Source organism: Anser cygnoides, chromosome 23, assembly GCF_040182565.1.
Source record: "Anser cygnoides isolate HZ-2024a breed goose chromosome 23, Taihu_goose_T2T_genome, whole genome shotgun sequence".
In the NCBI taxonomy this organism is placed as follows: domain Eukaryota; kingdom Metazoa; phylum Chordata; class Aves; order Anseriformes; family Anatidae; genus Anser; species Anser cygnoides.
The window spans coordinates 3,983,172-4,009,433 of record NC_089895.1 but is presented as its reverse complement, the minus strand read 5'-3'; the positions used below and the strand labels follow the sequence as shown (position 1 = coordinate 4,009,433).

At 39.8% G+C, this 26,262-nt stretch overlaps 1 protein-coding gene across 12 annotated transcripts in view; it reads left to right on the top strand.

The window, feature by feature from the left end:
* Nucleotides 1–26,262, top strand: part of KIF1B (kinesin family member 1B) — a 96,669-nt gene that overhangs the window by 3,900 nt on the left and 66,507 nt on the right. For 10 of the 12 annotated variants that reach the window (XM_048067733.2, XM_048067729.2, XM_048067725.2 and 7 more), the window contains exons 2-6: nt 2,765–2,951; nt 19,380–19,456; nt 21,736–21,915; nt 24,085–24,150; nt 25,753–25,931. In XM_048067733.2, coding sequence (XP_047923690.1) covers nt 2,846–2,951; nt 19,380–19,456; nt 21,736–21,915; nt 24,085–24,150; nt 25,753–25,931 — 608 coding nt within the window. In that variant the 5' untranslated portion in view covers nt 2,765–2,845. Of the gene's footprint in view, nt 1–2,764; nt 2,952–16,751; nt 18,553–19,379; nt 19,457–21,735; nt 21,916–24,084; nt 24,151–25,752; nt 25,932–26,262 lie in introns of those variants that run through there. The other 2 variants (XM_048067724.2, XM_048067730.2) reach the window with 2 other exon arrangements.

Sequence of the window (26,262 nt, the reverse complement as noted above, 5' to 3'; positions counted from 1 at the left end):
TGCACTTGGTTGTAAAATATTTTCTGTTTAAAAAGTAGCTGCCGGCAGCACTTTGGCATTTCTGGGGGCAGGCAGAACCTTGGCCTGGTTTAGAGGTACTCAAATTTTTTTTTTTTAAGTAGATGATTCTTCCAATCCATCGCCTGTTTTCCAGCGTCCTATATTTACTTGTTGCTTATCTGTAGATATTCATGTAGTACTCAGAGGTATTTCTGTGAATACATCAGAAAAAAATCTTTGTATGTGAGACTTCAACGTAAAGGGAATGTGAGCTCCTTAAGTTTCATAAATCATAAGACCACACTGTGTTGTTTTTAAATCTCTTCATTAATGCCCTTACGTTCGTTTATTTGTCAGCTTGCTACAAGGACCAAATTATGGCTTTCATGTTAATAAGGGTAGGTGGGGAAAAGACGGATGAGAACCACCAAGCCAGTGTTGGGCGGGGTTGCCAAAATCTACACCCTAAGAAACCTGTGAAATCGGTTGCGAGTCTGTGTTTTGTTGTCCCTTCCTGTGACGTGCCACACCCTCGGAAAACTCCACATAACCATCTTTTTCTGCAGTCTGGCCAAGTAAACCCCTAAGCTATGAACTCGATAATAACAGAGATTTTGCTGTTGATAGAATTCTTCAGTTGTATTTTAGGAGCAGAATGCTGACTTGGCCACGTTCAATAGCATTCCTGTTCCGTAGCAGCGATATTCGGGGTCAGTTGAATAATGCTGCTGGCTGTATCCAGATTAGTCTGTCACTTAGCTTTCCTGGGAGGGCACAGGTACTTATCCAAGGATCGTATTAGGAAGGGAGAGCAAAACTTCTCCTGAGCGTCTACAGAGTGGAAGGTGATATTGAAGGTGCAGATTCGACACACTTGGTTATACAAAGCCTCTGTAGAACAACCACAGAATCTCCTTGAAGCTTTGCAAACCATGCTAATTCATTCCCATTACCTCTCTGCTCTAGTCTGTGTTTAGGTTTTTGTGAAACTTCTTCAGCTATCATTAGTACAGAATTTTAATGTTCAAGTTGTCTATTAAAGCCACTCAAGTGTGTCTGTCTCCCAACTAGTTATTCTTGCCGGTTTGCTGTACCACTGGCATTGAAATTCACTTGGCTTGTTCCTATGGATGTTCCTAATCGTGTAGTCTGGTGAGGCACCTCAGGTACAGACTAAAATAAGGAACGCTTTAAATTGCTGCTTCTGCCCGGTGGAATAATTTGATTTCAGTCTTCTCCATGTGATGGCATTAATGAAGGAATGCAGTTTTATTAAAATTTTCTGTGTGAAGGTGTGTCATCGCTTGAACGAAGCGTGTAGAAGCATTTTTACCAGCTAGAGAGCTTTAGAGCTGATACGCTTGTGCTTTTGATCTGCTAGTACGTGGTCATCTTGTAGCATTGCGATTACAACCCTAAAATGAGCGTTTCATTGCGTGTGGATGTTGCTAACCATAAAAGAAGCTTTCAAGTTTTCCAGGCCAGACATGCTGACTTGTGCAGAGAAGGGTTGTGCCCGTGTTAACTCAGACTCAAGTGAGAGATGTCTCCATGGAGTCAGACCAAAATTCACCTAGCCCATGAATCCTTTCTTCAGCATACACAGCTATTTAAATGTAATGCTAAAATGTAAGGAGAGCGCCTTGTCAATCTACTCTTCCAGGTTCTGAGAGCCTGTGGCATGTAGCTTGGTTTTTTACTAGGCCTTGAATGACTTCTTTGAATCTGTCTTACTGGTTTTTGAGCCCTCATTAGACTTCAGTACCGTCAGTGTCCTGTGGCAGTAAGTTAAACTCCTTAATGGTAGATCAGGTGGAATACATTCTTCTAATGGTAAGGGCTGGTTGGGGGCAATGCAGCTGAACCAAACTGTTCGTCTCTGCATTGCACCTCTGGCTCAGATGGACGTGCCTTGAGGTTTGGGTTGTGGGTATGATGGATGGTTTCCTGCTGTTAAAGCGCTGCATCATTTGGATGTGGTAGGGAGGATTTGAACAAGTATTTTGATAATGAATGAAGATGAACTCACTGGTGAACATTTGCGGAAGAAAGATACAGATAGTAATATTTTCCCTAAAGGCGATAATTTTTGCTTCCTCTTCATCCCTATGGAGTAGTGTGTCCTTTAATCGCTAGATATACAAGTAGTCAGGGAGATTTTTATTTATTTATTTACTTTTTGCTTTGAGGAGTTTCCCAGGAGTGCGAAGGGTTCTTTAAGGTTGTTGCCTGCACCCTTTTGTCTGTAATGGGGTGTACTAAAAGTCAGCGTGGGCTGGCCCACTTCACTTGTGTTAGTTTTAGTATTATTGCTAGGGCATTGTGGCAGAAGGGGTTGACAGCTAGAGCACGTAGGCATGTAGTATGCGGCAGCTAGCTCATTCTGAAATCTAAGCAGCTGTATCTTTACTGCTAAAATTATCTTTGTTAGGTTAAGCCTAACACATGTTGCAACCAGATCTTTTTGGTATTAGTGTCCCTTCTTTCTCGGAAGAAAACCAAGTAATGAAAACAAATCTGTTTGTATGCTTCAAAAGAAACTGCCTTGGATGACAGAAACTTTGGAATAGGGAGACAGCATACAGGTGCTGTTAGTGTATTTCTAGCTCTGTCCTTGAAGTGACAGCTTGTTGCATGGGGAGGGTGTTTGCAGGGGGAGGGCTGAAGTTTTCAAATCACTTTGTACAGCCCCCCTTTTTTTTTTTTTAACAGCATTGTGAAAGCACTAGCTGAAATAACTAAAGCGCATTTTTTTTTTCTTCAGAAGACGCCAGCAAGAAGGTAAACTTGGAAGGATTCTGACCCCTTCACTTTCAATTTCTCGACTGCACTGCAAGCAACCAGAATGTCGGGGGCTTCTGTGAAGGTGGCTGTTCGGGTCCGGCCCTTCAACTCCCGAGAAACCAGCAAAGAATCCAAATGTATCATCCAGATGCAAGGCAATTCAACCAGTAAGTTTATTTTAATTGCATAAGGGAGTCTCTCTTTCTCTTCTCCCTCTCTGCTTAATTGTATTCTTTTTATCAGACTAAACTTGTACTGTGTACATTACATCATCCAGAATTGCCCTTTTAGGAAACCTTAATCTCCTCTGAGGCTGTCATTGCAAACTAAATTATCTCTGATTTCACGAGAAAGTCTAAGTCACGAGTGTCTTGATTTCAGTGCTGTTGCTTACGGTGTGTGCTTGTGGTGAGTTGTGAATTCTGCAGGAAGATTAGGAGACAGAAGTGAAAACCTTTTCAGTTAACTTCAGTATGTGGGAATATCACGTGCACTGAGAGATACAGGGATGTGGTAGGCCGCCAGATGATAATGCTTGTGGTGTATCTCATGCTTGGGTCTGGTGCTTTACTTCCTAATGTGCTTATTTGGCAGTCTGTGCTTTTGTTTAGGGGCATAGTTTGAGTGAGACAACTGAGGGAAAAAGATACCAGGTTTTATGCTTTCCAGACTAGATGGCAAAACAACAGACTTCTCTAACCGATCAGAAGTGTTAGGTTTATTAACTAATTATTGTGGATCAAATTAGGAGGAGAAGATTATTCTTATGGGAAACTGAATATGGACACACCATTAATCGATTTTTATGTGCGTCTGAAAATATTGATACCATTTTCTGCAGTGTTGCGTAGACTGAGCTACACCTCTAAATGGGTCTTCTGATGGTAGTTTGTTATTGTTGGGTAATGAAGTCATGTCTTCTTGTGTGTACCTTAAGGAAGTAACGTTCTAAGAGTACTGAGTTATTTCCCTGTGATTAGTTGTGTATTTGCTGTTAATAGAAAGGTTGCATAGAGCCCCCCTCTGCTTTTTATTTCCCTTTTAGTTGAGGCTGTACTTCAGTCTGCTTATGCAATGGAATCTGTGGTATCAGTTAGATTCTGTAAAATGTTTGTGGTTCAGTGAAAGAGAGGCATCATGCAGAAGAGACCTCACTCTTTTCAGTGCATTGACTTCTTATCTTCAGACCCTCTGTGGGATATTTCCTGGAGAGACAATTTTTAGCTGGATTTTCAAGATTCCATTTAAAATGAGGGGAAAAAAATGTTTAGAAGTCTTCTCATGTATAAGCAGGACCTTGTATCCAAACATTGCCTGCCAACTTTCAGACCAAAACAGCGTAGAAGGGAAGAACTGTAGGCTCCAATAGATGGCATTTATTATGGAAATGCCACCAAGCTCTGAACTACAGCAGCACTGCTGGGTGCCTCTGTAATAGGTTTTCTCGCTGCTGTCATGACGTGATGGCAATAATTTTAGAAGCTTAAGATTGCTTAACTCCAGGAGCCTGTGGAAACTGTTTGTGCTACAATGACAAGGGTGACCAGAGAATCTCTGTCAGCCTGTCTGTCAACGGCTATAGAAGTCAGCGCGGACAAAAAACACCGGTTCTGTTTCTGAATGCTAGAGCTGCGCTGCAGAGATACTTGAACGGTCAAGAGATTGTGTTAGCTTTCAAAAGGAGAAAAATACTTCTTGATTTATCTTGTTGGAAATTTCTTTACAGCTTTTGCTGTATTTTTTATTCTGGAAATGTTTAATCTGCAGCCTTCTGTGTGAGTCTTATGGCTGTGGTACGAGATGGGTGATACGACAGATGGTCAGGTTTAAGTCATCAGGGGCCATTACACAGGCTGTGGGAAAGGAACCATCAGTTGCAGTAGTTACACGTTCTTACAGTGTGGGGGCTATTTTCCTCTTATTTCCTTCTTTGAAGAGACATACGGAAACAGCTGTAGACAGAGGAGTAATTTTCCCTCAATGAACAGAAAAGGTTCTTACGATGAAAGATAAGAAAAAGGCATGGCTTGATGGAAAAACCTGAGCAGAAATCTTCCTCTCAAAAATCAGTTAAGCTGTCTGATGCACATAACTTCAGGCTGAAATCTTTCTGGTGTGCTTCCAGCCTAGGTGCATAAGTACTGTTGCTATTTTTTCCATTCTTTCTGTCTGTTGTAATCTTGCAGCCTCTCAGTTACGTTATTGAACTCATTACTATTAAGTTTGGAACTTGTTGGCTAAATGCAGACTACAGAAAGTGATTCTAATGCACCTGACTTGCGTATCTGATGCTGCAGTTGAAAAATAAACGGGAATCAGTCATAATTCTTGTAAGGCTCTGGACTGCCAGCCTTGTACCCTCAACCATGTGGTGAAGTGAACAAGGCTTAGATATCTTACCTCTGAGAAGGTTATTTTTTCAATTGTGCACTGGTCAAGTTGACAGGAGGCAAATCTGAGAAGCTGGTGGAATGTGGGATAGTAACTACTTTAAGCCTCCAAGGCAGTTCAAGTTCCCTTATCTTGGAATTAAAGTTGAATAGACTATTGTGATGAACAGGATTCATGAGGCAGTGTGAAGTCAGATAACCGAGAAGGGATTTTGCGTGCTACTTGAGCCTTATTTTCTTCTGTATTGATTGGCCAAGCTGAGTGAGTCCTGAGTTTAAATAGCATCCAAGTCTGAGGTTTTTAAGCCTATTGGCAATATAGGCAGAAAATGTGCTATAGTGAAACCAAAGCAAATCATTTGGTGTTATTTTAAGAAAAATAGTATAGAGATATAGATAAGTATGTTGCAGGTATGCTCCATTTATCCTTTCCCTAATGAATGCATGCAGAAAGTGTTTTGTGAGGCATCCATAATAAAGTATTGTTGAAATTGGAATGCTGGAATTCAGGGTTGTTTCCTGATGTACTGCTTTTGTTTGTCAGTTTTTGTGTGAATTCAGCTGTTTATACTTTTTGGAGTGCCTGCTATTCATGGGGGACTTGCCAGCAAAATATAGTATTCTCCTGGGCTACAAAGCTTATTCTCAGTTTAGTTCTGCAGTTTAACTTTGCATTCAAAGCAAAACAAGTGTAATTTCGCGGACTTCAGGTCTCCTCCAGAATTAACTTGGCCTTGGCTTTTAGGTCACTTGTATGTGGTCAAGGCCTTTAATCAAGGTCTGCAGGGAAACTCTGATTTTTATAATTTCTCAGTGTTTAAAAAATGTTCTGTTTCTTAAAACGTCAGAGAAAGTTCTCGCCAAGTGCTTTATCCTGCTATGTTAAGAACACTAATGATGCAGTGACAGTTAAGTCAGTTAACAAGGAAGCGTTTCTGTTTCAACTTATCCACATTTAAACTTGAAACATACAGAAATCACTTGACATGTGGTTTGTGCTGCAGCAATTGAACTAATGAAATATACAGAAGTAACTAAACCTGAAAGTAATGAATACAGCAGTGCTCCTGCAGGAAGTGCTCTTACTGTGAGCAGTCAGGATTTCTGTGTTTCTGTCTGAAGGGTGCAGAATATGGAAATTCTGAAATCAGAAACATTTTTTGTCTAGTATTATAAATTCTTTGTTTTTCTTTATGGTTGTGGAAGGAAGTGATCTGCAGTGATACAGTATCATGCAGGTAAAGCTTTGTCAGAGTGCATCACTGAGTCTTTTTGGTTCTGAAATATATATTGCAAAAATGGAATTCTGCAGTCCAGCTCAAGTCACATGTGCTTACTGCATTAAGGGGCTGGTATTTTGGCAGAAAGCCTGTGCTGCTCAGATCGTATCAGATTGCAGATGGTATCCATTTGAATCATCCTGTCAGAAGTTCTTCAGTGGAAATGGGAGAACTGGGGGTAGAAGAATAAAAGACAATAGAGGAATTCCTAAAGACAGGAGATGTTAGAAACTGCAAAATCCTACTACTTAAGAAGTTAATTTGGGAATGCAAAAAGATTCCAAGAAAAGAAGAGGCAATGCCACCATCAAATTGTTAAATAAAAATAATAAAAAATACATTATCTGAGTGGGACTCTTTTCTTAAAAGAGCTTCCTTGTATTTTATTATCATCATTTAGTGATGGAAAAAAATAAGGCTTGCTTTAGAAGTACCTGCTATGCAAGCAGGTAGTCCAGTATAATCTCGTGCACACATACCCTCTCAGGTCTAGGCATGGTAAGGCTGGGTTTGCAGCATTGCTCCTAATCCAGTCAGCAGTGCCGGGGTTCCTGGTAAGACATGTATGTACCTTGAGGGATAAGTTAATGGGCTCCAAAGACTTTTCATATTGATAATTAACTCCCTGGGGTGATCCCTCTGCTAGCAGTCCTTACAATCAGTTAGCTTGACATGGTGTAATACATTGTTTGTTCCATATTCTGCCATTATGGAATACTTTCAAGTGAAACGTGGTATTAGTGGACTTGCAAGTTACATTTGTGGTGGTAGTTTGGTTAAAATCCCCCATAAAAACTGAAACAGACTGAAGCTTCTTAGATAACCCTAAAGCAGTTTAGTCTTTCCCTCTGAGACAGCTGTATTTCATTTTGTTGGTCTTCAGATTTGGAAGTTTATCTGCTTTTGTATTTTCTTTAATGTACTGGATATATAGCTTTATCATGCTCGAGGTTAAACTCACTAGCAGCTTTGTGAAATGAGATTTCAAGAACAGGTCTTGAACCAGTGGCTGTCAGCATACCTTGCTTGGTTGTTTTATTGTTAACTCCTGCTTGCTCTTTTTTGTTCAGGGTGGTTTGCACCAATGCATCTTGCAACATATTCGTTAGTGTCAGTCCAGTTCATAAATTACTGTTTTTTATGGTGAGTGGGGAAGAAAATCCTGCTGCATAATATATGGGGTGAGAGGTGAGCTATAGATTTGAAAGTATTTTGTCAGTAGTTCTTGTATCAGTTTTTTAAATATTTCAATAATAAATAATGTTGGCAGCTGTTGCCTTAAATTATTGAAATAAAAAGCCAAACTGTTCTTTTTCTAAAGAGCTTCTTAGTGTTATGGTGCTTTTGTGGTGTTTGTTTTGTTTTTGGTGGAAATGATTTGATAATCCTTCTGTCCATAAATAAATAATGCAAAAAGAAAAAGTTGAAATGAAGCAGAGGTTCAAGCTATTAGCTACAAGACAGTAGATAGTCATCGCTAGTGGAGAGTCTAGTTAGCTTTTTCTTTTAAAAAGCTGGATCAGTGTGTAGAAAACTGAAATAATGAAGACAGGAAATGAGGAATTGTCCTACTTGTAATAAGTCCTCTGTAGTTGATTGTGCATTAGATAATGAAGATAGGTTTTAGCATCTCATAACGTATTGTAGCTTGTGGGTGCCAGTGAAGGGGTGAAACCAAGTTCTCAAACTCAGGCTCATGTGAGATTACTGTGTACTCTGATTTTGCCACAAACTGCGTGCAAAATGCAGCTACGCAGCCTAGGTATATTAAAAGATGGGAGGGCAACTGAATCCTCAGACTAGGACCGAAAGGGGATTTTCGATGGGGAGAAAGAAATCCTTTTTGTCTTTTTAACTCAGTGATTGTCTTTGTAGCTTTGTAATGTTGGAAAGTTCTTTTCTGGACTGCCTAAGGTATTTAATGAAAACAGGGACAGTGGAGCAGTCCCGGCTGCCAGTAACAATAGTCCCAGCTGCTGCTGTAGACAGATGGCAACTAGGTTCTCAAGCAGGCATCCCTGGTGTCAGAAAAGCTTTGTAAGGATTTCTGGAGTTAATTTGTAGAAGTTGGGGTGGGGGGAGGGAAATCTTTTTTTTCTAATCGTGGTTATTTTTTTCCCGAAGGTGTCTAAACCTAAGTAAACTTTTTTAAAAAAAATCCTAATAGAAGAGCATCTAATTTGAGTTCCTTTTTTCTTCTAAAACGTGTCCTGCTTCATGCAGCTGTTCTGAAGCAAAATAAAAATGAGCGGGAAAGTAGGACTTAGCCTTGCGGGGATTTGATTTATGGTGCTCTTTGTGTAAATTACTTATTTCAAATATAATGCTAAAATTGCTGGTGTTTAGATAATACCAAAGTGAAAAGTACTGAAAGGTCCTTGGAGCAAGGTAGCCTAATCAGTTATTCATCTAACACTTTACTGGTATACACTGACAGGGATTAATTGTTAAAATTGGCCTTTTTCATTGTTATGTGACTCTAAAAAGTACTAACCTCTTTCAAAGAAGCTTACTCCTTAGGGTAAACGAGTAGGATTTGCTGATCTTTTGCGTTCTGATTCAACTCCTGACTGGTTTCTGAATGAAAAGCCATGCTGAATGGCAAAGAAACCCTATTGTGTGTGCATGCCTTCAAGGGAATAAAAAGTTGGTTTTTCTTCTGAGGTGGCATTCTGTAAGCATAGGTCAGATATTTCCATGATACAAGTGCCTTAGTGAAACTGATCTTTGGTTTAAGTTACTGATGAGAGAAGTCCTTAATGAGAACCTGGCTTTCCTTTAGGCTAGTGCTGAGGATTTGTAGATAGTGAAGTAGTGGGAATTTGTGTAGCGGCTGCTACACAGGTAGGAAAGGCAAGCAAGGAGTTTAGTGTGGTGGTTTTACCTAATAGCTTTTCCTCCCTTATAAATCACAAATGAGACATTTTCAATGCAATTACAGAGTAGGTGGGAAGATTCACTTTTATAGAGTTCAGTCTTGACTCTCAATCTGTTTTCTGAAAATGAATAATTTTAGATTAAAAGAAAAAATAAGCATACCGTTTCCGATACGGCTTGTGCCTGCCAAGAAGCAGGCACAAGTTGTTAAAGCTTGTCTTGATTAGTGTTTATTTTCCACATCCAGCTTGTTTTTCGTCTTTTAAAGTGTTTCCAGTTTTTTTGCTTGCATCTTGAGGTTGCATCAGGAAGATAAACTGAAGTGGAAGAAAGTCACTTAACCTCATCCAGATTTCCTGGTCTGTACATGCTCATAACTATGGTTAAAACAAAATGAATGTTTGTCCAGTATGTTAATATACACTGCAGTCATGGTAGATGTTATCAAAGTGGGCTGTCTTTTGAGAAGGTACGCTGTGCATCCTATGGAAGATGCTTGAATTGCCTTGCTGTGGAGGTTGAACGGGGAGATCATGTGAAAGACAAGTCACAGTCACAGTGGTGGTGATGACCCAAGTTCCTCTACTGCCTCTCCTGTCACCACTTACCACGCTTGTTGCAAGTCCCATACCAGGCAAGAGAAGGCCTGAATGCAAGCTGGCTCTGAGAGAAAATGGAGGCAATTACTGTTCTCTTCTAAATAGCTGTATCACAAGTGGGGTTTGGTGGGCTGGGGGGGTTGCTGCTGGAGTTTTTTTCTGACACTACTGAAGCGCACTCTAGGAGCAGGAGTCAGAGCAAATGGTAATGTCAGAGGTAATGCTGAACACAGACGAGCAAAGATTCTACATCTGAACATTAGATCTCTTTTTTCCCATTTATATATTTTGTTACAATAATTTTTTTGTAGAAAACAATCCTGGAACCTTAGTGAGGTACTTGGTTTTCCTTCTAAAGCATTTCTCGTGGTTGTACAAAAAATAACTTGAAGTGTTGATTCTGAACACCATTAAAAAAACCATATGCACACGCATTTTGGAAGATGATTTGAAGGTGGGGGTGGAGAAGATGAACAGTTAATGATTAAGGGTGCAAATATTTGGCCTAGAGCAAGACCATCGGATGGCCAAGCTATTCCAGCTAATGTTAAATGCAGTTGGACTTCTGCAAAATGTTAAGGAGTTAGTACGGATCTGTATTAGACAGGTGATAATACTAATGAACCCAGAGAGGTTTTGTGTGTCAGTGGTGAGTAAAATTGTGCAAAATGCTTCTTCTTCAGAATTAGTGCCCACTGACCATGCACACAGAACAAGGGCTTTTAGAGGTGTTTCTTTATAAATGCTTAAGTAATGTGCCTTCTGTCATTATGACGATTTGCATTATCTTACTTCTACTTGCAATGAGAACTGCTTCAAGAATCCAACATTTTCACTGTGTGAATCATTTCAGCTCTTGAGGCTGTCAGAACCAACTCCCCAGGATTCTGCTGCTGCATGATGTCCTTTTAACGGAGTACTGACAATGTGTCTGAAGGTCAAAATGGCCTTCGTAGAAAGCCTTTGGCTTTTGGTGACAAAGTCATGTAAAAGCGGAGGGTGGGGAGTGAGATTGTATTGTCTTAAAGCAAAAAAAAAAAAAAAAAAACAGGAGAAAAGAATTGAGCAGAACTCCAGTGCTTAGCCAGCCACGGCATGAAGCTGATGCACAACTTCTGCAGCAGGATGCCATCAGGTAATCAAATCACAATGGAAGTTTTGGGATGGTTTGGGTTCAGCTTTTCAGATAGCTAGAGCAGCGTGGTTCGACTAGCTCCCACTTGATGCAAAGCCTGCTGGCATGCTGTTCTCCCAGAACGCCAGCTGTAGAGATGGTATTTATAGCAGTTGGATCTGCAAGAGCAGCTGAGGATGAGAGCGGCTTTCCAGCAGCTTCTGTGAGCGAGCCTTTGCCTTGCTCTGGTGCTGGTGAGCACAACGCCCTCCCCCACCCAACCTTTCTCCCAGTGCAGGGCTGAAATTCCACAGTGGGGAGAGAATCCGGTTGAATTCCAAATGAGCTGTTCTTAGCTTCTATTTGGTCGCCTTTCCTTTTAATGATTTGAAAAATGCAAACAATGCTTTGAAAAGCAGGCACTGTTTTACAAGCTGGAAGTGTCCATTTCCCTTCATTTATCTCTTGTAATAACAACCCTGAAAGTCTGTCTTATAAAAACAGTATAGCCATATATCTGATTGCAACGTATGCCTAGGAGAGAAGCCTGTATTAAACGTGTTTTTGCGGGGTGTTATTCACGTTCCAGCACAGAAGAATGCCTGCTCCACCCTGCTCTCAGTAACGAACGTGTTCTCATTGTTGTCATTCCAGTCTACAGATGGCGCAGATATATTTTCCAGACACACACATTTTAAGAGACTGTATATTTAATGTTAATTTGGTCTTGTGGATTCAATTCCGAAAGTCCCAGTGCTTTTATATGTTAAATTGATTACTCAGATGCCATAAAATAAAACTACTGCTTGTATTGATTCAAATAGAATTTCAAGAAGGCACAGTAAAGAGCTATTTGGTGTTTGTTTCCCTAAATATTTGTTTCCCTAGCATATTTTCTGTCAACTTCTGCCTGTTTCTTTACCAATAATTACGAGAACAAAACTGTAGACAGGAGTGTGCCTTTTCTGCTAGCTGTTATCTCTTAATGTGTGCTGGCATTTGGTAGGAATGTGTGCTCCGGGTAGGTTACTGCTACCACTAGGAGAATTATTGAGGCTGGTGGGGACTCTTCAGTTAGGTGAAAACTCGTCATTTGAAGTGTTTCTATTTCGTATGTAGAAATAAAGGAGGGTTTGCGCCTTTAGCATTGACAGATGGGCAGGGATACAGGGATGGAAGAGGGAAGTGACAGAAAGCAGACCGCATTGCAGAACGATGGAAGTTCAGTGTCTGCAGCTCCATACCCGGCCTCCACCATTACTGGGCTTTATTTCTGAACGGCAATTGATAGGAGGCTACTTTTTTTGAATATTAATCTGTCAGTCTCCTTCCCTCCCCTGCACAGACTGTGTGTCAGCTAATCCTGGGATTTAGCCCAAGTTAATTCTGTCTGCCAGTGTTGATCTGAAGGGCAAACTGCAGTTAGCCGGTTCCTTGCTGGAATACCCTCCAGAGCGACTAAGATGTGGCGTGTCTGATGGCAGCGTGCCCCGAAACACAACTCTGATCGCTGGGGAGGTGGAGCTGTTGAATCAAGTGACTTGAGCTAAATGCAGTGAGGAATAAGAGAATACTTTCAGTTCTTACCTCTTGTGTGCTTTGCATCCTGTGTCTCCATTCGAAGAGTGAAGAGCATTGCTTGTATCCCCAGACAAAGGGCTGCAGGTGATTTCTAACCTGCAAGATTTATGGCATGCTGAGGAGCAGTGCTGCTTGGGATGAAAGCAGATTTTATTTGAACCGCAAATTCAGTACCCTTATAAACTGACATGAGATTTAAGCAGTTAGGAAGGAATTTTCTTTATTCTTTGTGCCCACAAAAATATTGATGCAGCTGAGTAGATGGGAATAGAAATGGGGGCTGATCTTGGCTGAGCTTGCCTTCCCGCCCCCCTTTCTCCTCTGTAGGTTTCCCACTGTCCCTTTACTCTGCTTTAAAGGGGAATGGAAGTGTAAGTCCAGAAATGAAGGCCTGAAGTGGGGATGTGTTTGGGTGTATATTTAGGAAGGAGTGAGGAGACAGAATGCTGCTTCTAACTGAAAGTATCACAAAAGGCTAGAAATTTGTATCAGCTCTCTGCTATGCTTTGCACTCTGGTTACAATTGTAAAATTAAGTGTTTATTTGATGTGTGCTTTTTGGAGATAAACTTCAACAAATGAAAACTGCATTGTAAGGCAAAAAAATAATCCTAAAATGATAATTGGAATGCAAAATAATACATGTTAGAAAATATAAGAGTACCATCTCAATACTGAAGCTCTCCGTCAAAGCTTGCAAACAGCTTTTGCTAAAATTAAAAACTAGAAGTGAATTTGATCCCATAGGTTTGAAAGGCTGAAGGTGTATGTTATTTTTGTGCTGGCTGATCCAGCAGATGGTGGGTGGTATGAAAATGTTACCTAAGGAACAAGGAGTGATCTAGAGGTTGTGCTGTGGAAGTGCCTCGTGCCAAGAAACAAAGTTACCTGTCAGTGAGGGCATGTAGGATCAAAGTTTTGTGGAGATAGGCTTGTTGTTGATACTGCACATCTAAAATTATAATTCCTTTGATTGTGCTTCAGCTTTCTTCTTATCTTTTATTAGTCAGTACCATTCCTACTATATGCTTTTCCTTTACAAGGACTAATTGGTTAAAATATGTGGGTTGCATCTTGTAATCTAAATCTGCGTTGCCAGCCATCTGTTCTGTTTTGAAAAAGTTCTTTTTTTGTAGTTATCCATACTGATCAGATGCATCGGAAAATGAAGAAGTAGCCTGGAGAGGAGCGGAAAAAAAAGTCTGTCATTTGTATTGTATCAGTTGATTAAGTAGAGAAGCAGAACTGGCATTGTTCTTTTGTGTTTGAGGGAGTGTGGGAACAGGAGTTATATGAGTATCTCTTATATTCTGGGTAACGGGCCATAGGTCGCTTTTTATCCTTTATTTGCCCCTGCAGTTCTCCAATTGTGTAATCGCACAGGATCTCTTTTGATAAGCAGACTCCAGGAAAGTCATGCTAACCTTCCAAAAGCTTTGGAGCACGCTTCTGCTTTTGGAAGTTGTGCTGTTATGGGAGCAGTACCTGTGAGCTGCGTTGGAAGACTGTCATTGTGTTTGAGCTCTGATTTTTCTTTGTGAGTCTTATGCTCTGATTCCTCAGTGACGGTGATTTGTCTGCAAAAATGACTTAGTTGCATATATTTTCCTTACACATCCCAACCAGTCTCTGGCAAGTTTTACGTACAAAGTACAGAGTGTAGCCTGAAATTACAGCTGCTGACTTGTATATTATCATTTAATAGCACACTTAAGAAAATCGAAGTTTACGAAATAGATCAGGATAACCTAATGTTTGCTTATGTAATGATACACAGCTTTAGATTATTTGGTGTGAAGAAACTGGTTCTAAAACTGTTGGTTTCCTTACCTTTTGGTCAACACTACATAAAATTCCTAGATGTTTCTAGGTACAGGTGTCAGAACAAACCCCACAAAAGTTAAACAGCTAAATAGGGCTGTTTAAATAACTTGAGCTTCAGAGAGTATATGGATTACTACTGCTTAAAGGCACCTCAGACAGCGTAAAGAAGTTCTGTATGGTTTACCATATAACTGTAAGGAGAAAGAAGCTTTTAAAATGTAAGACTACTTTCTGTAGAATTTATATGGCTGGGCTGGCAGTGAGTATAAATGTTGATATATTCAGTTAAATAAACGAAATCAAATTCAATGGTAATGCTACAGAGCTATTCACACTGTGCACTTTTATGTAAATTTTATATTCATTTGACATCTGATATTTTTACCTATTCTGTTTTCTTACAAAGCTGGAAAACTGATTTGAATATTATGTCTGAAGGTGAAGCCTGTTACTCAAAATTTGGGGGAATTCAAAATTCAAATTTAAAAACAAAAAACACTCCTCCAACGATGTGGACGCTTATTTCCCTCAACCAGACCAACAAGCTGCAGGGTATTTTTATAACACAAATATTCCCATGCTTTTTTCTCAGCCTTCCATTCCAAAGGGAAACGCTGACCATTAATCCAGAGTTTGCTTTGCTGATCCCAGAAGAGATTTTAATCACTGAAGTCAGAAAACAGCATCTTCAACTTGTTCTATCCTTTCCACATATGTGAAATAGAGTTGTACGTAACCTTCAATGGCAGTGGTATAAGGTGGTGATCTGGTAGAATATCTCTGCCAGTTCTGTTTGGTGCAGAAACCTGAACTTGTGGGAAGCTGAAAGATTCCAAATGAGCTAAGAAGTTGGCTCTTAGTAAAGCAGGGGGCCTGAAAAAGGGATTGAATTTCTCAGAAACTGGCTGCTTAGGCTAGCTCCAACGTTCAAAGTTGCTACAGTGCCATGCTGACGGTAACTAATTATAGCTGCAGCACAAAGCGTTAGTCTCAGTCTGCAAACAGAAAAGTTAATTGCCACGTTGGACCTTTGAAATATCAGATAAACAAATTTATTCTGTAAGATAAAAAGGCCATTAATGTGTTCCTGCTGTGATCGTCTGCCTTATTGCCTTTCTCATTTCCTGAGGCTCTGTAATTAAACCATTAGCTTGTGTACCATGCCGTGAGTCTGCTGTGGTGTGAGGAGATGGATGATGACCTAGTTCATGATTCACTAATACAATGCGTCTTGGCCTTGCGTGGTTTAAAAACCAAACAAAATAACTGAAAAGCTTTTACTGTTCTTGTGAGTGTTGAAGACCCTGGAAGCAATCCTTTTACTTGTTAATTCTATTTGTTTCCTTGTTCAACTGAAAACATGGCTTGCTGAGTAACATGGTATGTGAAATCAGTGTTGCCCACTCAGTCTAATTTCTGCGCGATCATGCTGGCTTTTTTCAGTTTGGCTTACGATATTTGAGGTTAAAGCTTACCTGTACTACAGAAAGTCTTCTAATTTCCTTCAGACGTATCCACAAGCTTCCTTAAGAAGTCCCTCCATAGATGATGCTTGGTGCAATAGGCACCTTCAAGCTAGGTCAGCTGCTTTAATTTGAATTCCTGGTTCGTTAGCGGCCTCACCGTCTTCTTTCAGGTGTTGTATCTCACCTTGTTATGTATCCAGCCACTTGGTTCAAGTTCAGACCACATCAAATATGACTGATGCTAGCAGTTACACACTTGATGCTCAGTGCTGTAAGAGAAGAGAGTTTTGGTCCGCTTGAAATCAGTTGAGGTTGTAATCTTATATTTTCTCAGTTGTTCTGCTCTCCCGGATTCCTTTGCAGACAGACAGAATTCTGTTAAACCAGTGATTCTGAAGATGGAGGATGTAGACTGTTTGTAAGAAACCAGAATGGGGATAAAAACAATTGAAGCTTGAACTTGAAGTTGAGTGAGAAGGCTGTGGCTGGATCAGAGCAGCGAGGGACAGCATGCAGAGTTCCTGGCAGCCAGGAGGTTTCCTCTATCCTGTTCCTGTTGCTGTGGAAGGTTTTGGCCAGGCAGCTGCATTCCCAACCTCTGACAGAGCTGCCTTCTTGCACGTTGATCTCCCTTTCCTAATATGCTTCTCAGGATACGCTTTGCAAAAATGTGCATCCTAGAAAGTAGCTTTCAGAACAGTGAGCTGCACACGGGACTTACTGTGGGGGAGCTCAGAGAAGCTAAAGAAAATAAATAAAAATAAAAATAAATAAAAATAAAAAAGTAAAAATTGAGGGGAACCACTAGCATAAACCATGGAGCCTAAACTTGTCTCTTCGTGAATGTGATGGATCAAATTTAAACCTGAAGCCAGTAGGATGGGGCTGTAAGGGCAAGCTTGTAGTGCATGTCCTGACACTAAGCATGTTGCATCACTGCAGATCTTGTCTTTCATGGGTGGTCAACATCCTTATATGCATAGCCAGCTGAGTGAAAAACTAGTTGTTACTTTGACTAAATGCTTGGCTTCCTTGCTTTCTTTTTGGAAATAACCTAGATATTTTCATTTTTTAAACAATTGGTATGATGTGTGTATTTTGACATCACTTATTTTTGATTAATGCTCAAATTTATGCTGTTGCTTGTAATGTTTCCTGTTCCTGACGCAGTAGAAGCTTAGGATGCAATTTCTCTCTTGTTTCCTTGGAGAGAGCAAATGCAGCTTTGCCTTGGCCAGGAGGAGTGGCTGTCTTGTTTATAGACAACGAAGTTAAAAATGAAAAAGAAAAGACTGAATACTTGCTATTCCGCTGTAGATCCTATAGAGACAGCTCGGTCGTTCTGTGGGGTAAATAAGGCGAGATCAAAGCTCTCTTGTGCAATTGAATTTGCACCTTGGAATAAAACTGCACCGATGTGGCATTGGGGTGAGTTTTTAGATTGGGGTTAAAAGCACGTTTCTCTGTCAGCGAAGCTGTAGCAAGGCTTCTGCTTGTCTGGATTTCCTTCCCAGGTTGCCCGGCCAGGAGTTTCCCATTTCCAGGCCAACGCATTCCAGTGAGGCAGTCACTCCTCTCCTTCCCTAGCCGTCACTCCTCCCTCAAATGTAACACCGAGTTTGGGTTAGAATGATATGCTGTGGAGATTAAGCAAGAATGTAAATTTATGGCCAGGAGAGGTGCGTTTGTGTATCTGCTTAAAATTATGTTAGCAATACAGAGGCACAGGTTCTATTTATTGCTGCTTTTTCCTGCTTCTAATGGTTAAATTTTACCTTGAGCTCTTAACCCAAAATGACTGAAGGAAAATCATGTCCTATCTCTAAGGACGTTACATCGAACTGATTTGGAGACGGTGTTTCTTGTACTGTTTTTGCGTAGGAACTTCCTGGTACAAGACAGGACTCCTTACCTTCCAGAGCTTTGATTGCTAATGATTGAGTGAGAAACAGGACAAGCTGTGAATCGTAGCAGCCTGGAATCCACTGAAAGAGAATTGGTTTAGCTTTGGGGTGGGAGAGCTGTCTTGTGCGATTTGTTCACTTTAGAGTTGGTTTAATCCTGTGTGCTGTAGATTTACTGCTGTTGGGCCAACACTAGCAAAGGGAAACTAAAGCCATGTAGGACTGCTTAGGTTACCTCTTTGTTGTGTGTTGATGCCCATGTTGCTACCCAAAGCTGCACGTGTTTTTGCCATGTGATGCTGTGCTGGTGCACAGCATATTTTGCGTTGGCTTTGCATGTCTGTCAGCTTTCGTACAGCAAGAATGTCAGCACAAGGTGCATCCAAGTAAAATGGAGCTGACCACGAGAAATAGAGTAGCAACGGTTGCTATTTGCAGTCCACAAAGTGATCCCTCCTCCACACTGTAGTTTTGGCCAGCAGCCCTGCACGGGGACTCAGCATCTGGTGGAGTGATTAAATTTTGAAGGGAATTCTGCAACCACGTTTTCAGAGACTTCACTGCAGCATGTTAAGTTCATAACGCTTGAAATGCCAAGAGATGTGGGTGTTAGGATTTTTAGTTCTGACAGAAGAAGTGGAAGAAGCTCCCATCTCCCAGAACCGTGGCCTTCGTGGCCTGAATATGTGAGAAGCAGTCATTTGTTGTTTAGGATGGTTGCTTGGGATCAGAATGTAAGTTTTTCCTGGGACAACTGTCACCATGTGTCTTCTTTGTTTGTAGATTTTGTTTGCATGTCTTAATTAGTATATCATTCCCAAAGGCAAATTGCTGCCATAGGTGCAGGTGGGCACGTGTAAACCTAAGGTGGTTTATCTAATTTTGATACCCTCATGAGTGTGTCTTTTTAGAATCCTTATTGTGTGGATGATTTTGAAAACAGCTGATGGAAATGCTAATGTGAGTACTTCCAGTACTATAGTCTTGAGAGAAAGGAGCAGTAGAGACTAACTTCTGCATCAAGATCTGTTTTTATAAATTACCCTCCTTAGAATATACAATCTACAGGCATGTTGTATGCCATTAAAACAACTGGAATCTATTGTGTATTAATTGCTTCCAGGCAAAGGTTATGGGAATCTGTTTTATTGCTGGGAAGAAAAAAGAAAAAAAAAAAAACAACACAAAAAACCCACCCACACACCTAACATGTATCTGGAAAAGTTTCCATTAATTGCAGGGAATGCATATGTATGGATCAAATATTGAAAGAATTAAAGGGATTGAGAAAAAGAGCATAAAAATTACAGATGTACTGCTATGGAAATTTTGTATAGCAGCATCAATTCCTTTTAGGAATGTTTTTCCGTAACTTATTTCAAATAAGGCTTACGTAAATAGTATTAGGAAACTGCGAGTCTATTGCTTCAATCTTATTACTGCTGTGCAGTGTGGGAACTCTCTGGAAACTCACACACAGATTAAGTTGAGGGTCAGCAGGCTCATTAATTATGTTGCTAAATGCCAAGTTAGCTAAGTGTTTAAATTTTGTTTCCTATAGGTATTATCAACCCAAAGAATCCTAAGGAAGCGCCAAAGTCCTTCAGCTTTGACTACTCTTATTGGTCCCACACATCGGTAAGTTCTTTCAGAAGAAAACCATTTTTCCTTGATCCGTTTGATTTAACTGCATTCCTTTTTTTTATTTTCCTGACCATGCCCTGTCAGACGTTTCTGCACTGTCTCTCTTGCCCTCATTCAGATTAAAAGCTTGGGAGAGGGGGAAGCTGAGCTCTTGGGAGTCTGATAGCAAGTTGTAGCTATTTGGAAGATTACTTAAAATAATCACCAACTGTGTCCTGTTGTAAATATTTAAGGATGCATGTGAACCACAGTTACTTCACTTCTGTGTTGAGCAACTTTCACTCGTCTGCAAGTTCTTGCACTTCAAGAGAAGATGTGGTCTGGGTTCCCTTGGCATATCTGGAAAAGGCAGAGTAGTGACCTATGCTTCTACTAGCTGCAAAAGCAATAAACTCTGTCATTTAACTCCTCTGCCCCACCCTCCTGTGAATTAGTACTAAGGTCTTGCTGACTTCCCGTAATTGTTCTAAAGCAGGGCTGTGTTCTGCCATCTACCCCCCGCCTTTTTTCCCTCCAAAAATACAGAAAGAATGGGTCACATTTTTTGAAGTTGTTAATTTTATTAATTTGGATGGTGCAAAGACAATCTTGTTGGCCACAGATTTGCTCAGAATGATATTTTCACAATGAAAACCTAGAAAAATTTGGATTTGTGCAGCTGTTTTCATGATTCTTCCTGTTGAGTGACCTAATTTCCAGAGCAGCTATGCAAATAGATTAGGGGGTCAGCTGGAGGAATATTAAGAATATAAGTAGTACTCAAAACTAGCAGATACGCTGTGTCAAGGAAAGGAACCTGGTCTAAGAAAACCTTGAACCTAGCTTGAGAATGTTAGCACAACTAATTTTTGTCCTGATTTCAGGAGCAGCTAATGTTAAAATCCAACATTTTGTGAAAAGGGAGAATGTTAACTTAGTAATAACGTAGTGACATACACATTGAAGTTTCTATGGTATGTTACCTGTGCAGTCTGTTCTCATTTGTGCAACATAAAACTCCTGCATAGATTCTCATTAGTGTGATAACTTTTAGGAAAGTCTGTGGTAAACATTTGAAAATGATGAAAAGGACATCAGGAAAAAGAGCATATACAGCAAATCCCACTTTGTCACATTTTTTGTATCCTGTACCATGCTTGGAGCTGTGTCTTGGACTGCCTCCAGTGACTGCGTGTTGGAGTCTGACCAGTGCAGGGCCTGAGTGCCTGACCTGTGCTACATAAAAAATGGAGGATTCATTTGTTCAGTTCATGAAGTTTTGTTTTGAGCAGGTTCTGTGTTTGCCTTGAGATCTGTCACCTTTGTTTTCTTTGATGTCTTGAGATTATTTGTTCTTTTATTGCATGTGCAGCAGTATTCCTTTCCATCAGACAGTAGTGGAGGTGGTGCTTTATCCAAAATATAACAAACTTTTCAGTCAAGCATTTGAAGGCGATGCCTTGCTTTGTCCTTCTTCAGATTTCTATCATTGGAGCCACCTGTAGTAAAGTTTTTGTGCTTTCCTTGATTTTTTTTTTTGCTTCATTCTATTACCTGGGTAAAGTGTTTTAAAGTAGTTTCCCTCCCCTCCCAGTGTTACATTCCAGTTTTATTGCTAACCTTGAGTTTAACCATAGAGAAACGTTCTGATACACTGTCCTTGACTGGTTCAGCGACTTGCTAATTTAAAAATGTATATTTTCATACTTAAGGATTTTGTAATTCCTGGTACAGTTAGCGAGGTTTCAAATAGAAATCTGGATTGGGTTATAGGCGGTGAAATCAGAAAGCTGCAAGAAATTTTTTAAAATGATTTGCATGCACCTGTAGTCTAAAAAAACTAAGCAGCTTTTGCTTTTCTTCCTCTGCTGCCCTGCTGAGCCCTTGTCAAGACTAGCCGCTGGGGGATTTTGTAGCTTCTAGACCTTCTCTGTTTGTATTGTCTCTCTGAACTCTACTTCTGTCTTTTAACTCCCTCCATTCCGAACACCTTGAATTCTGTTTGGCAGTGATCTTGCACAAAAGATGTCTAGTAGTTCCAACAATGTTCACAAACCAGAATTGGTTTCTTTTCTTGTGGAGATTGCTTCCTCAGTGGTGATGGAGTGGTCCTGCCGTGGTTGTCAGTGTCATTCTGTTGGTACTGTCTTTGGAAAAATGTGTAAACATGTGCTATGTTTGCCTTTTCCTAAGAGATTGACTCAGAAGATAAAAGTAGATTAAAACTAATTGCTTTTTGAAATGCTATGTGAGTGAGAAACGTCTGTTCTGATGCTGTTTTCATGTCCTTACAGCCTGAAGATCCCTGTTTTGCATCACAGAACCGTGTGTACAATGATATTGGAAAGGAGATGTTGCTGCATGCCTTTGAGGGCTACAATGTGTGCATTTTTGCCTATGGACAAACCGGAGCTGGGAAATCCTACACAATGATGGGCAAGCAGGAGGAGAGCCAAGCAGGGATAATCCCCCAGGTAGAACAGAACGCAGAAAGGGGTTTATTTTTATACCGTCTTCAGATTCTTGCTGGCTGATACAGTCTTTTGTATTGCAATAGTTCACAGAGAACCGTAGCTTACTTCTGAAGTGAAAGAAATCTACTCAGAAAAAGAGTAAAGAGATGCAAGTAATTTTTACTGTTATATTTTTTAAAATTGTACTGTAAATTCTCTATTTTTATATATATATATATTGTCTATATATTTCTGCATCCAGTGTCTCTGCTTCCCCAACACACTAGCAAATGAAGATGTCTTATTCACTAGGTTTGTTGTCTGCTTCTCTGACTCTAGTTAGGATAGCACTTGAGCACTTTGTATTCAGCAGGAGTTCCAGAGATGATACTGCTGATGAACTTGCCAGAAACTTTTTGTGAAAATGAATTTCCCAAAGCTAAAAACTGAGTAATACCTTTTATCTCAGTAAGAAGTGAAGTATATCAAATCTGTGGGAAACAAATTTAGGGCCTCTGAGCACAGCCCAGTGTTGTTGCTCCCTGAGGTTGGTTTTGATACTGCCCATGAAATATAAGAAGTTGAGATACACCCACAGAAAACTGGAACTGGCGTTCAGTTGATGCTGCCACTTGTTCTAAATGCAGACCTTCCTCGGTGTGTAGGTGTTGACAGTGGACTAAGTTTGGGAATGGAGCAACGCACTGTCTTCCAACAAAGCAGAAATCTGAGGTTGGGTTTCCGTTTTAATAAATGTGCTGAACAGCCTGAGTCGTCATTCTGCTACAGGTTTGCTATAGGTGTTGACCCTGTGCCATGGGTATGAAATAGACAATGCAGGTCATTGTTTTCTGCTAATAGTACAGGCATTGTGTGCTGAATTATTTAGCAAGTGCTCTGGTACCATTTGAGGCTGCATATAGGTTATATTGAAATAATGTTAGAAGAGTGTATTTGTACACTTATGCAGTGATGATTTGATGAAAGACATTATTGTTACATGTAAGAATTTCCATTTTTTCTTTTGCAGTAATATATCAGTATAACAAGTGAAATTAGTTAAATCCGTGGAAACAGCTCAGTGCTCAGATTCTTTGAGTTATAATCTTGATGTTTCTATTTGTCTTTTTGTAACCTCTAATGGAAATTAAAGACTGCTAAAAATCTGTAACATTCCTGTAGATGTAATCATGTTCCTGTTATCTACCACAGTTTCTAAGCAAAATCATTTCCTTCCACTTTCACTGTGAGAAGTCTCCTTATAAAGGAACAAAATGAGTTATCTGTTCAGGGAGAACTTGTTGACTGTTCTTTCTTGCCACGTATGGAGAGGGTACAGCACAATCGCATTCAGAGTGGTATAGGTTGTTGACATTAAATTTCGGTGTGTTGGCAAAAATCCCTGGCTCTATCTGCCAGTTTCTAGTGGGAAATCTTATGCTTTAACCATGTGTGGACTGAATACTTGAGTATATGTTTTAAAATTGCCTGTTTTCATCATAATGATTATTTTCCGTACAGTGGTTAGTAGATAAGTTAGAAACCTCTTTCTGTGCTTATTCGTCCATGTGCTCATGTTTTTTAATCTCTGTCCATATCCATGTGCTTGCCAAATGTTGTTTTTTCTCCTTTATGACATTAATTTGAGGTCTCACACAAGTTATTTGTAGGTAAGCACTATCGAAGTAGTAGAATGCTGATAGCGGAAGTATTCTTCATATGAAGATGCTTTTAATGAATTTTGAAACTATCTGGCTATTGATTTAAATCTGAATCCTGAAACTTCAGCACACCAATGAATTGACACAGGGTTGTTAGTTTAAAAATAATCAGACTGCTATTTTTATGAGACTAGGAGAGGATTAAGTATTTTAATATTTGCTTAATCTTACTTCCACTTCCAGTTATTACAGGCTTTAATGTTATAATGGGTTATTTTTCTAATTTTGTAGTACATTATAATAATATTGGTTAAACCTAGAACAACTGTAGTACTCTATAAAATAAACTATTAAGGTTGGATGATAGTGATAGAGAGTTGAGATGATGCCTCTTCCTAGTGAGGCTGTTTGTGGTTGAAATCTGTTCTTTTTCTTCCCCTTCCCTCCTGTGCAAAGTTAATGATTTGTCATAGTAGTTACTACTTCCTACTCAGAACTAATTTCTGTCTTGGGTTTAATCTCTTTCCAGCTATGTGAAGAACTGTTTGAGAAAATCAATGACAACAGCAATGAAGAAATGTCATATTCTGTAGAGGTGCGTATAGTGATCAGTCAATATTTGTGTGCTGGTCATCAAACTGAGCTTAGGTGCAGCATTCTTGATGTTGCATTAAGATGCTGAGTTCTTTGTTTTGAAAGCATTGTCTTTTCTTTGTTTCGTGTTGGATGCAAAAGTACAAGTAAAATATTTCTAAGACTTTTCTCACCACCAGAAAATGAGCGTACCTTTACCTGTGACAGCAATTGTCAAGTACATGATGGGCTCAGAAAACAAAAGATGTATTCATAGATAATGTTTTGACCACTGGATGGAAGATTACATGTTTCTTGTCAATTAAAATAGTCATAATTTGTATCCTGATTCTCTGTGAGACTTGACTAGAAGAGTTTAGTTGCTCATTCCTACCTAGCATCTCCCATTAGCAAGAAGAATGTGCAGACAGAATGGAAATAGAGGAGCAGAACTGAAACAATGCTACAGATAAGTGTGGGTTTTTTGGTCATAGGCTGAGCTTAAACCGGTGGAATGAACCACCTGGTGCTAAGGGAGGTCTGGGGTATGACAAAAGAAAAGTGCTTAGGAGGATGTTCGTGTCCACAGTTGTGGCTAGATGGGTTACATTGGTCTCTACAGCAACTGCTGTTTTGTTTTGTTTGCCATACCATTTTATGGCTGAATGGTTTTAATTTGTTAGTTACAGTCCCTAAAACATGCCTTGAGTTGTTTCATTTCATATCCCAGGCTTTTTGCTAAGTTTTAGGTGCATAGTTGTGGGATAATACTGGTGGTGATTAATTGAAACAAAATACTTCTTGTATCCCAGTCTGAGATAGAAAGGCAGGCCAGAGTACAGTTTTGTTATTTATTTATTTATTTATTGTTAGTGTAGCGGTTCAGGGAGGTTATCACTTGTAACATTTGTAACTTGGTACTCTCTTCACTCAGTACTTGGTAATATTTCTTTGTAGGTTGGTACTCATAATAAAGATTGGTTTACAGAAGAAAATGTTTAAACCTTGCATATATTTAGAAATTTGTAGGCACTTAATTTAAAAAAAAAAAAAAAAAGAAATCTTAACTTTAGAATTTATTTCAAAGCATGCAGATTTAAAGTTACCATTGTTTGAATAATTGTACCGATGACTCAGGTGTCTAATAAGACTAGGGTACAGTTCAGAACCGATAGTTGCTCCTACCTGCAGGGAAAAGATACATATTTTTCCCGTAAGTTTACTTTGGGGGTTTATAAAAGTGGTTACTTGTAAGGAGACTCTTTTTACTATTTGTCATTTGCCTCTTTCTAAAGGTAGTTTTGTTGATGTGTCATGTTAAAAGTGATTATGAACTCAAATGTATAATTTTTTAACTAAACACCAATGGTTTTTGAAATGGTTGAGGGATCTACACATGGGCGGAGGGTCTGTAGCTTATATTGGAGACTTGCCACATGTGACTCATGACTCTTCTTCCCTTCTCCCATTGTGTCAAGCCATAAAACAAACTGAGACACCCACCTACAGCTTTCCTGTAGTGGAATGGGGGAATTTCTGTCAGTGGCATTCTGAGTGCTGCAGAGTTTCTTGTGGAGGAAGCCTTAAGAGTCACTAAATTATCCATGCAAATTCCCCTTTCCAGGTGAGTTACATGGAGATTTACTGTGAAAGAGTCCGAGACCTGTTGAACCCGAAGAACAAAGGGAATTTGCGGGTGCGAGAACATCCTCTGCTTGGACCATATGTGGAAGATCTGTCCAAGTTAGCAGTCACGTCTTATACAGACATTGCAGACCTCATGGATGCTGGAAACAAAGCCAGGTGAGTGACAGTGGTACAGACTTTTATCTCCTTTGCGGGATTATATAGCTTATAGCACCACATTTAAAATACCTTCTGTGATGCAGTGGTGCTTTTTTAAAACCTGATGTCAGATTTGGAGTAGTATTCAGATACGCACTGATCGATTCTATTAAAAGCTGGAATTGATTTGTGTGGTTTAATAGTGTTGCAAATCACTGTACAGATACTTAAAGCCTGTAATGGCTTGAGATGAAATATGTAAATTACTGGCTTTTAATTCTGCCTTTTGATGTGTACAGTATTACATTACTGGTATAAACAAGCATGTAAGCATAATGCTTGATTCACT